Source organism: Urocampus carinirostris, chromosome 6 (assembly GCF_059441175.1).
Source record: "Urocampus carinirostris isolate Australia breed hairy pipefish chromosome 6, RoL_Ucar_1.0, whole genome shotgun sequence".
NCBI lineage: Eukaryota > Metazoa > Chordata > Actinopteri > Syngnathiformes > Syngnathidae > Urocampus > Urocampus carinirostris.
This window is the reverse complement of record NC_142354.1, coordinates 31828941-31845088: the sequence shown is the minus strand read 5'-3', so window position 1 is coordinate 31845088 and position 16148 is coordinate 31828941. Positions and strand designations below refer to the sequence as shown.

The 16148-nt window shown below is 36.7% G+C and overlaps 1 protein-coding gene across 1 annotated transcript; it reads right to left on the bottom strand.

The window, feature by feature from the left end:
• Window positions 1-618: 618 nt before the first annotated feature.
• LOC148364584 (inositol hexakisphosphate kinase 2-like) lies at window positions 619-14287 on the bottom strand. The gene is made up of 5 exons (XM_088338728.1): window positions 13736-14287; window positions 8210-8432; window positions 6697-6881; window positions 4804-4979; window positions 619-3414 (listed from the first exon to the last, which is right to left on the bottom strand). Exons 1-5 carry the CDS (start codon window positions 14004-14006, stop codon window positions 2866-2868), a joined length of 1404 nt encoding a protein of 467 aa, XP_088194854.1. The 5' UTR covers window positions 14007-14287; the 3' UTR covers window positions 619-2865.
• Between the last annotated feature and the right edge of the window lie 1861 nt (window positions 14288-16148).

Genomic DNA, 16148 nt, shown 5'->3' with positions numbered 1-16148 from the left:
TGGAATCTGTTGAGAACTTGTTGATTTCCACCAAACTTCGCTCTATTTTGCTGTTCACACTCAACTTTTCCTTGTATCTAGTCTTCAAAAGGCGGCACGGCATCTGGGTGGTTAGCGCACAGCCCCAAGGTGCAAAGATCCAGGGTTCAATTCCAGCTACTGCAGCCTTCCCGGTTTAAATTGTCTCTTAATGTGAACGAGTGAGGTGTCTGTCTCTGTGGCTGGCAACCAGTTAGGGGTGTATCCTGACCACTGCCCGAAGAAAGCCTTGGATGGGCTCCAGCAGCCCCGTGGCCCTACTGTGGTTAAGGAGGTGCAGAAAATGGATGGATGGATAGTCTTCAAAACCACCTAAACTTGTAGAGTACGCAGATCGATATGTATTTACATCTTCTTCCATTGATGCTGGTAATCCAATATGGCCGTCTTAAAAAGACACATGACCCTCGGATGTCTGTGTATCAAGTTGCAGACTTGTCGCAGTTTCCATTTTTAGCGATGATATTTTTGAATCCTCTGTTTTGCGCGCATATTTCTTTTACCACTTCAAGCAGTTATCAATGCTTTATACTGGACCCAGTGATGATATATGAGTTCAAATAAGGATGAAAACAAAAGTTTTAGAGCAAACAACAGATTTCATTTATTCCCCAGCGGACAAAAAAACCCCAACATGAAACAGAAGAATACAAACATGAATATCATTATTGTAACAATACGGAATGTAGTGCTCTCTCCCTTTATGCATTTGGAGAATTTGCTTGGACTTAATGGACCTGGTCCAAGAAATAAGTCTTTCGCTTCTTTCTCTGATTGTACAAATTGAATCCACACTTCTATACGCATACAAAAACGTCCCTGCTAAATGTCTTTAAGTGCATGTACAGTTTGTGCAAAGTCTTTCTTTGGAAATGGAAACGATTCTTCAGCTTTCTACTTGAAGCTCGCTAATAGATGAAAATTCCACAAAACAGACAACAGGACGAAACACCGGAAAATGAGAAAAGTACCTTAGTGTAGTCCAGTTGGCGTCTTGACACGATCAGATGGAGGCTGTGTTTGGAATCATTTTCTTATTTCCTACTTTCTTGATTATTTTATTGAATATATGTTCAAGTGCAGTTTGTTGACCTTCCTTAATATTGTATTTAGGCCTAGATCAGGGATCACCTACCTTTTTTGAGCTGAGAGCTGAGAGTTGCTATTATTCTATGCGTAATGCTCCAAGTTTGATATGCATTCCTACGTAGGCGAGTAAAAGTAAAAAGGAGTGATTTTGAACACAGCCTATAATTCAAAAGATAAATTCTTACCCATAGACAGATTTATTTACCTTTATGAGTCTGGATGTTATTTTAAAATATTTTATGTTGTATCTCAAATGAAATGGAAAAAAAATGATCCTTGAAATAAGCAAAATGATCTTGCCTAGACATTTTGACAAAATTAAGTAAATATTTTCCACCCAAAACAAAAGTGTATTCATTTCAATTAATTCATACAAAATGAACCAAGAATATCAAGAGCGAACTTCTGTTCATTTCAGGGTTTTTTTTTTAATTTGATGTGTACCGTGCAGCAAAATGTTTTGTCAAATTTGTCAAAATAATTTATATATATATATATATATATATATATATATATATATATATATAATTTTACTATTTATATATTCATTTATTTTGTTTAACATTCATAGATAAGAAACAAAAATAAAAATCACTGAAGAAGTAGTAATACTTCACTCTTTAAGTGTTAAATTAACAGAATTTCTTCTTTGTATTAATTGCTTGCTTATCTTATTCTCGTTTTATTGTTGTTTGAAATTCTGTGTACAGAAACTTTGGGTAAAATAAACTGCATCATTATTTTTACTAAGTAGCTTAGGATAATCAGTGTTAAATGTTTAGTCTTTATGTGTTAAATTAACACTATTACTGATTGCCTTAAAAACACCAGTGTTAAATCAACACCTATAGAGTACATTTTTGATCCAAAAAGTTAACAGTTTAAGTTGCAATTTGAAACTTAAAAGTGTTAAATTATCACTTAAAGAGTAACATTTTTTAAACTACCTCAGTTAACAAATGGTTCTAATCTAAAGAGTGTTAAAGTACTTTGTTAACACTGGTTATTTTAATGTGTACTATTGTCCCTCATCTGGTATATCATGACTCCTCTCCAAGCACTCTGGACTTGTAATACAGAGACGTATGATGCAGGCAAACTCCTGCCTACTCGCTGAAGAAGCCTCATATGTATTGGGTGATTTCTCCAGGACATTTCCATTTTTTTCCCTACCTCCACGGCAAAAATACCACGGTTGTATTCGTCCATATATATTGTAAGTCCATGCTTCTGACAAGGAAATACTGTACTATCTGCTAGATATGGCATTTTTGCTTGTATTGGATATACATTTTCTCTTTTTACTAAGAAACCAAGATCAAATATCTCAAAATAAGAAGAATTAGGTTTCGGATTATATTCTCCACTAATTTCCACTAATTGGGTAAGAATGTATTTTTAGTTCTAGGACAGGGGTCTCAAGCGTGGTGCTCGCAGGCATCAGGGTGCCCCCTAAGGACAGCTGAGGACCTCTTCTGAAAATAGCTCACCAGTCCTTTATCAATGTGATTTTTTAGTAAAATCATTTTTTAGTGGTTAACTGAATCTATATGACGCCCTTCCAATTATTAACCTGGTAATAACATAGCAACAACATAGGTTGTTATCTTAGAAATGCCCTTTTCCCTATTAGAACAAATAAGTAGCTCTCAGCTTGAAAAAGGTTAGAGACCCCTGGTGTAGGGATCCGAAACTGAAACCGAGTTTTTATTATCTCCCCCCCAAAGTGTTCAGTGCTTAGCCCGAGCTGTTGCTGTCCAGTTCGGAGATGATTGTGATCAGGTTCTGCAGGCCAAAAATATACCCGGTGTCCTGTCCTTCGTGAACAACGCTGTCCTCTCGGTAATGTCTGCAGGTCGTGTGAGCAAAGTCGATCATCCGCACGTCCACCACGGGGTTTCGAGGCAGAACACCCTCATCGCGTGGGAAATGAAGCGCACCCGGCACCCCCGCATCCCCACCCGCCTCCAGCTGTCCTTCTTCCTCCTCCTCTTCTCCATCTTCCTCAGAGAGGCCTCCCTCGGCTCGCCTTCGGGTATGCTTCCGATGGGGCGCCCCGTCGTAGATGATGAGCAGAGAACTGGAGTAGAAGCGGTACGACTCGCAAGCTTCCAGGGCGGCTTGCATGTCGCGGAGTCTGCGCAGAACCGGCGAAAGGAGTTCCCGTCGCAAATGGCGCCCGCTGTGAAAAAACTGGACCAGAGCGTCCTTGAAGTCCGAGCGGGTGAGCTTGCGGCCGTGGTACTTGTTCATGAACATCAGCTGGCCTGTGTCGGATTGGTAAACCTGGTGGGTTAGAACACAAACACGGAGTTTGTTTGCTTTTGTTTGACCAGTCTTTTTAACCGACAGCTGGTGCAAACTGTGAAGAGGTTGTTTGTTTCTATAGCATAGAAAGAATGTGGATGGGGCAACACGGGTCTCTTTTAGAACACTAAACTATTTTACTTGATAAATCCAAGGACACTTTACGCCAGGTCAGAGCGTCCCTACTATGTCCCTACCTTACTGTGTTTTTTGGCCCCTGGTGATGTTATTTTCCCCAACATGAGACAATAACAATGAATACATGGTACCTAAAAATGTAAGAAAATTCAAAAGTTGTGGTGTTTGGGAGCATGACTGCAAAGTGTGTGCCTCATACGCGTCTAAGAGGCCTGTCTGGTGTTGAATGACATCATATAAAATGCTGGCTGGTTTGGTTTGTGTCACAGCATCATGAAGATGCCAGTATCTTATAGGCTGAACACCCTCCCACGGGACTTTCTCTCTTTTCGTTCAATTTCGAATCCCGCGCAACAAACTTGAATATGATTAGACTTGCAGTAATGCTAAAAGTAGGAGCACGAAGATGCTAACAAATGAAACGGAGAAACACCAAGAAAGCACACTTATGTTACCGTTGCTGAGGAATATGCCTGTAACCAATCGACAATCAGGATCATTGTCAAGGATGAAGAGGCGATTAAAGCAACAAAGTCTTCTGAGGGCATGACAATCATAATAAGTTTAAGTTTTCAAATCAGTGTTACTGATACTGTCTCCTTCTTCTGCATCCACCCACTAACTCCACTGTACCACCTTAAGTCACTTCATACCAAAGGTAAATCAAATGTTATTTTTTCTTTACGTGCACATTTATTTTGAATGCTTAATCATATACACTAGTGATCAAAAGTTTGGCATCGCATAGGAATTTCCATTCATTGACGAAAGCAAAGTTTGAAAGGTTTTTTTTTTTTTCTAAATGTTCTCATGGTACTTTTTCCTCATTTATAAAACTCTCCATTTCTCCATTTATGAAGCACATTACCTGCACTGTTAATCCTCAGTGTGCTGGAGCCCATCCCAGGTATCTTCGGGCAGTGGGCAGGGGACACTCTGAACTGGTTGCCAGCCAGTCACAGGGCAGAGAGGGAAAGAGAATCGCTCGCTCATTCATACCTAGGAACTAATTGGACCGGCCAATTCACCTAACATGCATGTCTTTGGAATGTGGGAGGAAACCGGATGAAACGCAAGCACAGGGAGAACATGCAAACTCCACACAGGAAGGTTCGATCTTATGACGTCAGAACTGTGCCGCACACGCGCTATCCTCTGCGTTGCCGTGCTGCCCGAACCAATAAGAAGCGGCCCATATTTTATAATGTAGATTGAATTTTTGGATGTCACCTGCATGCCGCAGAGTCGGACGCCAATGGAGGCCGAGGTGCTCTGCTGGCACTTTCGGATCTGGACGGCTTTTTTCTCTTCGGAGGCGTCATCGCCGTGTTGCCGCGTTCCCATTTTCAGGTCCAAGACGCACGGAACCGTGTGCTGCCAGGTCAGGTTCTCCAGCAGGATGAATTCTGGCGGCATTAAGTCAAGGGAGGATCGGCATTGTCTGAACTAATCCAATACTTAGGAATTAGTCCTAATGAATGAATGTGATTCATCTGTCATTTTAAAAATCAAAAATAGGAAAATTAGCAGAATCTAATATTAATGTTAAGAGTTGAACTAAAATTACTCAAAGTTGGTAGTGGAGGAATTGTTACTGTGGCAGGGCAATTAATCACATTCATTTTGAGTTAATTTGAATAATCTGCTATTTAAAAGTCAAAAATGGGAAATTGTGCAGAGTTTAATATTAATGTAGGAATTTAGGAGTCCAAGTGAAATTACTCAAAGCTGGTGCTGATTATAAAGAAATGTTAATCCGGCTAGGCAAATAAGTTTGAATAATGCATCATTGTAAAAATGGAGGATATGACAATTTGCCAGATCGTAATCAAATAATTGTAGGAATGAGTTGGACTTAAGTTACTCAAAGCTCCTGCTGATAATGAAATATTTTTACTCTAGCTGGTCAATTGACCAAATTATTTCAATATATATGTTATTTTGAAAATTGAGAAAATAAAAATTTGTCAAACTATAATTATTTTGTCATTTGAAAAATCAAAAATAAAATTTGCCAAACCGAAATATTGACAGTAGACATTCATGAAATCAACTTGAATTACTCAAAGCTGCTGCTGATTATAAAGCAATTTTCATAGCTGGAAATTTAATCAAACTAATTTGATCAATTAATCACCAATTACAAGACTTTTAATTTAATTGAGGCACAATCTTATTAAAAAAACAGTTATTCTTATCTGAACATAATACAGAGGATATATTTTTTAAATCAATACAATTTGCGCCTGAGTCAATTTCTTCCATTTTAAAATTGGCGCACACCTGGTGTCAACTTTCATATTAAGAATAGTGCTGGATTGCACACCAGACGTGTCATTTTGTGTTTTGACACTCGTGGTTGCCATGGTAAGAGACTGAATTGCATTTGCTTGTCATCGTTCACAGAGAATTAAAGGAAACTTTAGCGAACTGACACTGACGCCAATTTTTAAAAAAGAGAAGTGTTGTGTTTTTGATCTGCTGTTCAAATCGGATGTATGAATTGAGGACTTCATTTGTGGGTAAAAAAAATTAAATACTGTGAGTACAATGAAAATATTGAACAAAGTACTGTTCAACCTCCTGTTTTGCCCCTGTTGTGTAATATATGAATAATGTTGCCAAAACATGTATTATTCATTCTTTAGGGGCATCGTAAATGTTTTCAGCTGTCACTGAAGTGTTTTGTATTTAGAGTGCATGAATTTTAGAAAAGACCAACTCGCTGTTTTACTCGGTACTGCCACAATAAAAATATATATATATTTAAAGCCACAGTGTATACAATTTTGCAAATAAAGTAGCATATTGTTTTCCGGAATTTGTGCTAATCAAATTACTTCTTGACGTTTTTCTTTTCTTTTAGTAATCTCGATAAAAGCTTTTCGGGACACACGTGCCCAGCCTTCCCGTCGCTGTTCTTGGGTCATTGACAAGGTCGCTTCAAGGTCACATCTATTCAACAGGCACGATTGCGTAAGGTGACACCGAGGGCAACGAAATACGCTGATAAAAGAGTGTTCGACAAGAATCCTGGGCCAGGCCATTGTGTGTGTACGCTGGCTATAAAAAGCCTGCTTTTCATTAGCACGTTTTTCACATGGCGGCAAAAAGAAAGGATACTGTATTGGTTGCGGTGCTTGGCGTTGTCCTTCATCCTTTGGAGCTGCTGCTGGTGACATTTGAGGCTCCAGGGATTGTGCTCGAGCTGCAGAGCCAAATTACTGTGGCTGCGCTCAAGACGGTAGTGCAAAACCTCTGCCTGCTGCAGCCAATCCAGATCCACATCCTCTTGAGGCTTGTGTGCGCTGGAAGGGGGACGAGTAATAAAATGTTAAGTAACAACATCTTAAAATCTCCATTTTATCCTCTGAAGAAGGGGGTGACCAACATTTTGAAGCCAAGAGCTACTTTTTTGTTACTGATGAGCACGAATGGTCACCAGTTTATTAGGTATTTTTAAAATAACAGTGTATCGTGTAATTACCATGTTGTTAGTATGTTATGACACAGTGGTTTAAGACGTAGAATTAAAATACGCTAAAATAGGTTACATAATCAAATTTCCTCGAAAATCGAATGTTTTAAAATTAAAATTAAACTCTGTATAAATTTAATTACTTTTATTTTTATATTTGTTTTGAATACATTTCCCCCAATCTTTGTTTCGAACTTTACAACAAAAACAATTTGAGAATAATAATTATCAATTAATTTATCTGTTCATTCATTTTATCTCTGTATAATTTTTTTGGGGGGGATACCTTTTTCCAACGCTTAGAATTCTACAAAATTATTTATTTTATTTGAAAATTCATTTATTCATTACATTATTACCTTTTTTAATTGTTTTTTTTTTTGTTTGTTTTGGAAACATTTTCCCTGTGTTGGTTTAGAATTTCACCCAAAATATTTATTTGATTCATTTCTTTATTTGCATTTTATTCTAATTTATTTTATTTTTATAGGACATTTTCGGAAGCCTTATTTTTAATAGGGTTGATTTGGAATTTCACCAAAATATTATTTTTATTTAAATGAATATTTATTTATTTATTCAAATTCAATTTAATTTTCCCTTAATTTATTTTATTTTTACCAGCTTGTTTTGGAAATAATTTATTTCCCAGGTTAGTTTACAAATTTGCCCAAAAAAATGTAAAATTTGATTTAAAAGAAAAAATGTTGTGTTTATTTATTTGAATTTAACGAACTATTTATACATTTGATTATGTTTAATTTGATTTTAATAAGCTTTGTTTCGGAAACAGATTTTTGTAATTTTATTTGAATTAAATAGTAAATACTTTAAAAATTGCAAATAATGACTTTCCTGTAGCCTCTGAGCCCCAAGTAGCCCCCTTAGAGCACTTGGGTAGACTGTGGACTGGTTTTGAAAATAGCTCACCAGCGATGGGTTATTGTGATTTACTTGGGAATTTGATTCCTAACTGGCATGATATTTTAGTAGTTGACTGAGCTTATGTTAACGATGTTTCTAACAATTGCAGTTATTTGCATACCAGACAGTTAGCCATTTGCGCTAACCAGTAAGAAAAAAGTTCTACGCTTCAAAAGGCCTGGTGAACATTGTTGAGCAGTCTATGTTTTCTTAGCAGAAATTTAGACTTTTTACCTTTTGTCTTTGCGCAAATGCCGTACCCGTCCCTCTTTTGTGAGATTTTCGCTTTCGGCGAGTGGCGAAGGTGCTGTCACGTTTTCCCATTTGACCATTTTGCTTTTTGGCTCGCTATCGGGATCCTTGTTCTCTAAATTGGCCCCCGGGTCGCTATGGAGGGGGTAAGCCATCAGGCAAAGGTTCCCTTCATTGTCCTCCTCGAAACTCACCGACACCACGCCTGGTAAGAATCAGAAATTTCGGGTTGAATCACCTTTAGACACAATACACATAAAATGATATCATGCCAAGTCAAGTCATGTCACAATTATTTGTGTAGCCCTTAATCACAAAATGTCCTCAAAGGACTGCACAGGTCACAATAACACAATCCCCAGATCTGAAACAGTGCCGGAAAGGAAAACCTCAAAAACCTCAGCAGATCTCAATTCTGCAGATTTCTTCTTAGCTCTTGGAGTCAGCAGTAGACCAGTATTTTCCTAGCTAGGGCTCCTCAAATTTGAACCCAGTTTAGGGACAATAGAAATTATATATGTAGCCATCAATTGGAAGATAATAAAGTCTTAGATAATAAACTCTTACCCCATTGGCAGAAAAAAGTTTAAGCGTTTTCAAGATAATGTTTCTACGTTTAAGGTACAGTATTTCATATATAAAATCATTCTTAAATTAAGATAAAATAAGAATGATCTTATTTAGCAGATTGTTGAAGAAAATTTTCAAATTAAAACAAATATTTTCTTACCCCATTGGCAAAAAAAGGCCTGAGTCTTATAATGCTCATTTTAGGTATTTTTCGATAAAATATTTCTTAAAATGAGAAGGACAATTTACCAAATATATATATATAAGAGACATTTTTCCTTTTTTAAGAATGTTATAGGTATTTTATGTTAATGTTAGGTATTTTATGTCTAATGTTACAAGAAAATATTCAATAAAATGTGCAACATGATCTACCTTTTGCTAGATAAGACAATTTCAAACATTTTTTAGCCTTTATATTTTGAGAAAAAAACTGGAAAAAATTACTTCAAATGAAAAAAAATGTGCTACTAATATTGTAAGAATCGTCATTATCATTTATTCATTTTGCAGCTTAGAGTCTAAATATAAAAGATTACAAAAGATGGAGTCAAAACAGAAAAATTCTTTCAGAGAAAGTTTAGAATAAGCAAAGTTGTGCTGTTTTTCTTTTTCAATGACACAAAATATTCCAGGTTGAAGGACAAGGGAGAGTGAGAAAGGGCGTGAGAAGCGCGATAAAAAATAAAAGATGCTGACAGAGAATCGAGCAATGTGGGCACCGCAACAAACATAGACGGGAAAGATAAGGACAATTCTCCCACACTTTTGGGTTGACGTAATTCAGTCTGACAAAAGATTCCCTGAAAAAAAAAATCTCTCCGTGAAAGAATTCTACTTTTTTTTTCTTCAAATATTGACATACTGTATGACGGGCAATGCTGCAATGATTATTTAACACGATTCTGTTTTCAAGAAAAGCTTGCTTCCTCTTGGCAGAAAATAGAAGTTTGGATCTGGCGTGAAAACAAATCATGACTTCACAAATGGGTTAACACATATTTTTAGAAGAGTCCAATCGTACAATCGGTTAGTACAGCTAATCAGTGGAATTTATAGCTTATCTGCAAGAAAAACCAGATGTGCTTAAAAAGAATCCAATTTTGGAAACGGCGTGTCGATTTTTTATGTAATCAGCATAGAAGGTCTATTTGACAGATTTAAAACAATTAAAAATAGCTTATTTGAAGATATTAGTCCTTGTTTCTCAAACAAAAAAGAAAAATATGATCCAAATATAAGCAGAAATATTTGATCCAGCCCATGGTGTATCATTTTGCTCTTTTTGAAAGAATTATCTCCTTCCTTGCAAAAGTATTTTCAATCTAATTTAAAAAAAACAATATCGCTTGTTTAGTGTAAACTGCTTAAAATGAGAAAAATGTCACCTGAAAAATCAAAATGCACTTACAATGTTTTTTTTTTTCAGTGTTCACTGCATAAAAGTAAATTCTTACCCCAAGGGCAGAAACATTCTATGATCTGTTAGGTAACATAATTTTGCCCAAACGAAAAAACAAAAAACAAATGAAATATCGTAAAACTAGAATAAGCATGCCTTTTCTATTGCAACTTCAGTCATTTTAGGTTTAGTTTTTCTTTAATAAATGTGTTCTTATATTTCTGGTAAAAAAATACTAAAAATATGTTTTAAAATAAAGCAAATCATCTTACAAAGCAGATGGTAAATTATTTTCTTATTTTTTTAAGGAATATTATTTGAAGATAAAAAAATACTTAAACAAGCGAAATCATCTAACACCTGTTAGATAAAATATGGTTTTTATTTTAAGTATACATCTTCTTCTTTGAATCGAAATCATGCTTAAACTAAGCATTTTATTTGGTGTACTGCAATAAATAAAATCTTACCCCACACATTGGCTCTTTTCTCAAATAAAATAAGAAAAAATATCCTCAAATAAACCAAATAATCATATCTAGTAGATTTGCTCATTTAAAAGAATACACCAGCATCATAAATAAAATAATAATAAAACAAGCAAAACAATCTACTCAATGCTATACAAGACACATACAGTAAGCTTATTCTAAGTACATCTATATGACAAAAACAAGCTTAAATTACCAGCAGATTTAATTTCCCCCTGTGTTCTGGTCTGGAGCCTTGTCCTGAAAATGCTGGTTTACTAGTGATCCCAAGAGCCAAGAAGAAATACGCTGGTTCGAGAGCATTCTCCATTCGGGCCCCAGTGCTGTGGAATGTTCTGCTCAATGAGATTCGATCTGTAATCTTGGTGGAACTGTTTAAATCATACTTCTATTTTATAGCTTATGAATGACCTACATTTCACGTTGACAATATCTGTGTATTATTTGTTATTGCAACAGCCGTTGCAGCCTGGTCATCCTGGAAGGGGGATTACCTCATGTGCGGCCCCTTCTCAAGGTTTCTTCATTTGGCTCATGTTGTGGTTTTTGAGTTTTTCCCTGCTCTCATGTAGGTTTTAGATCAGGGGATGGTGTAATAATAGTCTTTGGTTTGCAATAATCTGTGTTCTGTGCAACCTTTTGAGATTTTTTGTGAATAAGGGCGTCAAAAAATAAACATGACTTGACTTAAATATCTTAAAATTAGAAATATTATACTTCAGATTAAAATTTTGGTGAATGCGGTTGGATTCTATTTTTTGCAGCTCAGGCAGTAAATCTTGAAACATGAGAATGCTTTTGGAAAAGAATAAGTGGTACACTCTTTTGTGTGTCAAAAAAAAAAACCCAACATGAAAACTTGCAGAGCTTGTTAAGATCGCCAGATAAACAATATGTTACCATAGACAAATGAGTTCAACCAGCTCAACTGAACTTTGTTTTCCACGCATCAGAAACTCAAGTACAGCTTCAGCTCAAGTTTTGCGACCTAAAGAACCCTCCCTAGAAGCAAAGAGGACTAAATTTCAGGTACTCGCTAGGAAACAACCAAATCATCCCCGCTCACCTCATCTACCTGTGCAAATAGCATCAAAAGCGAGCAGAACACTATGTCCTGTTTGTTTTTTCTATCCCTCAGTGGTGCTTTGTGGAAAAATACCCTCTGCTATTTTTCTACTTGGTTTCCAACTAATCTTGGGAATGGTGGCTTCTTTTAGAGAACCGTCTTTTTCTGCACGGCTCAGTAAAATAAATTCCTCTTTGGTGTTATTTGTGTGGCTTTAAAGCAGGGGTCTCAAACTCATTTTAGACCAGGGGCCACATGGTAAGAAAAACATTATCACAGGGGCTGGACTAATAGAGAAAGGGAAAAAAGAAAGAGAGAAAAATAGAGTGAGAGGAAGGTGGAGAGAGAAATAGAGAGAGAAAGAAATAGAAAAAAAGAGAGCGAAGAGAAGAGAAAAAGAGATACAAAGCGAAATCAGAGAGGGAGAGACAGAGACAAAGAAAAAGAAGATAAAGAGAGAGACAAAGAGAGAACATAGTGAAAGAGGGAGAGAAAAAAAGAGAGAGACATTGAGAGATGAATAGAGAGAAAGAGAGAGAAAGAGAAAGCAAGAGAGTGAAATAGACACAAAGAGAGAAAGAGACATGAAGAAAGAGAGAAGCGAAATAGAGAAAGAGGGAGAGGGAGGGAAAAGAAAAGAGACACAAATAAAAAGAGAAGAGAAATTGAGAAACAGTGAGAGGGAAAGAACAAAAAGAGAGAGATAGAAAGGAAATGATAGCGTAAAAGAAGAATGAAAGACAGTGAGAGAGAGAAAGAAAATGGTAAGAGAGAAAATAGAGAGAGAAAAGAGATAGAAAGAAAAAGAGAGAAAGAAGGAAAGAAAGAAAGAAAAATAAAGCAAGAAAGAAAGAGAGAGTGAAAGAGGGAGAGAGGGGGAGAAAGAGAGAGAAATCCAGCACCAGTTACTCTGCAGGTGGCACCAAGAAGCTTGTTTTTTCCTTGTGCTTCTATCAGTGTTATCTCACGAGCCCTATCAATATCCTTGGCGGGCCTGATCCAGTTCGAGGGCAGCATGTTTGACACCCCTGCTTTAGGGGGACACGGAATAACATTCGACCACTAGATGTCGCTGTAATATATAGTGCAACGTAAAATGGGGGCTAAAAAGAAGTTACCAAACCGCATCAGTGAAGTGCCAAATTGCAATGAACTAAAAAAATAACTTATTATTTATTAAAAAAAGAAATCCCCCAAATAAGCAGCTTCTTGGTATTATTTGCATTTTCGCGTTCCGGGGCTATGCCAATTTTGGTATGTTAACTCTGTCGGCTTCGTTCTATTTATTTAAGAAAAATAATATCATTTTAATTAAAAGGAGATAGTTATGTAAAACTGCGGAAGCCTAAGAGTGACAAATTTCAATGAATTAAAATAATGTATTATTTATTTTTCAATGTTTAAAGAAAAAAAAAATTTCAAAAAGGAAGGGGATTTTGTATTATTTGCATTTAAGCACTTAATCACTTTCAAATGGGTCCTATTTCAGGTTCAATGAATGCCAATTTTAGTATGTTAGTATGTACATGAGTTTGTTTATGTTTTGTGATGTTTGTGGTGAGTTGGTTCAGATGTAAAGCTGTATTTACTTAACTGTTAAAATAAACAAATTGTCAGCACATTCAATGCCAAACATGAAAATCTTTTTTTCCCACTGTTGGTGAATAATCGTGCTGAGAAAAAATTGCGTGGTCATAATTTCTAGGATAGGGTCCAAATGTAGCCTGTAGGATAAACCAGAGTATTGAAAAATAAATATATATATTTGGCATTGACATATTTCTCCTGATTCAGCCTTGACAACATAACATCTGTATCCGGCCTCCGAGCCAAACAGAGTTCGACATCCCTGGTCTAGGAAATACGGAGGTATTTTTTATACATGTATCCCTACGAACAAATGGCAGGATCAGTCCTCCGTACAAAAAGCCAGCTCATAGAACCGTAACGTTCCCGAATGACAAATCTCTACTTCCTACCTCTGTACTGGGGGGTGAACCTCCTCATCTCGGCGGGCAAGCTCTTGTAGAACTGATGCTCTCTCGGGATGAGAGGCTTGCAAATGGTTTGTTCTCCAAAGCGCAGGACGCAGGAATGTCCCCCCACTTGGTGTATGAAGGGTTCAAGTATGACCCCTTTGTCCATGTAACACTGCAGCGGCGGCGGCGGCATTTGCTGCTGCTGCATCTTTTGCTTCTGGATCTCTGCATCCTTGGCTTCTCGGGCCTGAGCCTCCACGGCCGGACTCATTCTCCTCGCGCCCCGGCCACACTTGGGGGGGCATCAGATTCGCTCAGAACAAAGCAAAGCTAGCTTCTGTCAACGTCTCTTGAGGCCCGTTGCCGTGCAGATAGCCTGCTGATGATGCTCATCCAAAATGAATACAAGAACGAGGAGCTGGAGGATAAAGAGATCAAATTGATCAGATTTTATTGCACAAAAATCCCACTTTTCCTTCCTTTTTGTGAATTTATGCAGCTAAAAGCGCGATTGGGAAGCAGATAGATTCTGTTTGTGACTCCGAGGCGGAACTAGAAGGTCTGTGACAGAAGAGAGGTTGAGCTATTTGAAAAGCTCGCAGGGAATAACAAAACTCCGCCCCCTAGACGAGAAACTCACCAATCGGGAGGCTGTAATGCAAGCTGTTTGGTAGCAATCCTCAGTGAGGAGAGGGAGTTAGAGAAATAATGGGAGTGGCTATTAGAATAGGGGAGGGAAAACAACAACAAGGGTGGGGGTTGCTTTTTAAAGTCAGCTGTGTGTCAGAGGGTTTGAACAGCCTGATAAATACCAGGCAACATTTTTGATGTTGAGGCGAGGTGCAGGGAGGTAAAACCAACCGTGTGAAGGCTGATTTTATTATGTTGCAAGCCTTAAATGTGCTTGATGTTTTTTTTCCCTCTGAGTTTCTGATATGTTTATAGTTTAGTAGACACTGAAAATAAGGGCAGAAGACATCATTGAATTTTGAACTTGCAGGGAGAACAGGAGAGGAAATTCTCGGATAAGGAATTACAACTTGTCCTGAAAGCATGATCATGGTGTTTTTATAAAAGGAGATGTTCGGAATTTGTAGCTTTGTTACTCTCTACCATCATCTTCTAGTTATGATTGCAGCCTCAGTGAGTTTAGTCATGATGCGCGTGTAAGTATGTGTATTTCTTAAACACACTCTAATAAACACTTCTTTTTTCCTTTACAAGGGGTTTGTGCTGACGTTTAGAAGCAGGCTTTTTTTACTTTAACCATATCATGCCAAACTAACAAATAAAAAATAAAATAATAAACCTGCGGGGACAAACATGACGTCCCTCCCTAGCACTCTCACATCCCTCATTCCTCAAACCTAATGTATTCCACCTGAACAGCTCTGACAAAAGTAAAACAAAAGCAGATGTACTCAGTGGACTATATTTAACTTTTAACTCAAATGTTGCACCCCAACTTTAAATCCCCTAGGTTACTAAAAGTAGACCAGCCCTAAAGGGTGTGGGAAATCAAAGAACAGCAACAATATTGGCCAATAGTGACAATGATATAAACGGTGTATAATAGTTAAAATCATGAACGACAGTCAGGTATAATAGTCAAAATAGCAAACCTGCATCCTATGCAATCTCCTTTGAGATGATCAAAATGCAAAGTCTAGCAGAATATTTACAGGATGACTCTTTCTCCTTTTGGGGAATGATAAAAGTAAATTACGTGAAAACTCAATTTTGGAACTGAGTGAGTTTAATTAATCCAAACAGTCTTAAAGATACAGAAAAACACACAAAATGTTTATTTTTTAAACATTAGTGATACACAACCCAGCAAATAATTTAATAGATTTCTAGATACAGATATATATCTAATAAAATTCTTCCTCCTTTTGGAAAAAAATTAAATGTCGTGTAGACACGTCTTAGGCACTCATTGAGATTGATTGATTTGCGCTGATATATGATGATTATTGTTATTTATGTCTATTATTTTGAAAATGGGAAAACATGTTTCAATGATCGATCTAATTTTCCTCATTTCAACTGACCGTTGTTTTTATTATTGCAATATGTTTAACTGCATACAACTGGGAGATTTTTTTACAAGCTCACAAATATTTTTCTAACATTGTTAAAACTTAAAATCTAGCAAATTATTGCATAAAATATTTGAAAGTCTTCGCAAGGATTTATCATGATTAATGTTATTTTCCTTTATTATACTTAGAATAAGGAAAATAATATTTACGATGAATTATTTTATTACATTTTGCTTATTAATTTCTTATGTATAACAATTTTTTACCAGTTTTTGTTCTTAATGAAACTCGGGGGAAAACAAACTTACATATAATGACCAGAATTACCTGCTGGAGGAAAAATATTGTTAGCTAAGCCCTTTGCAATC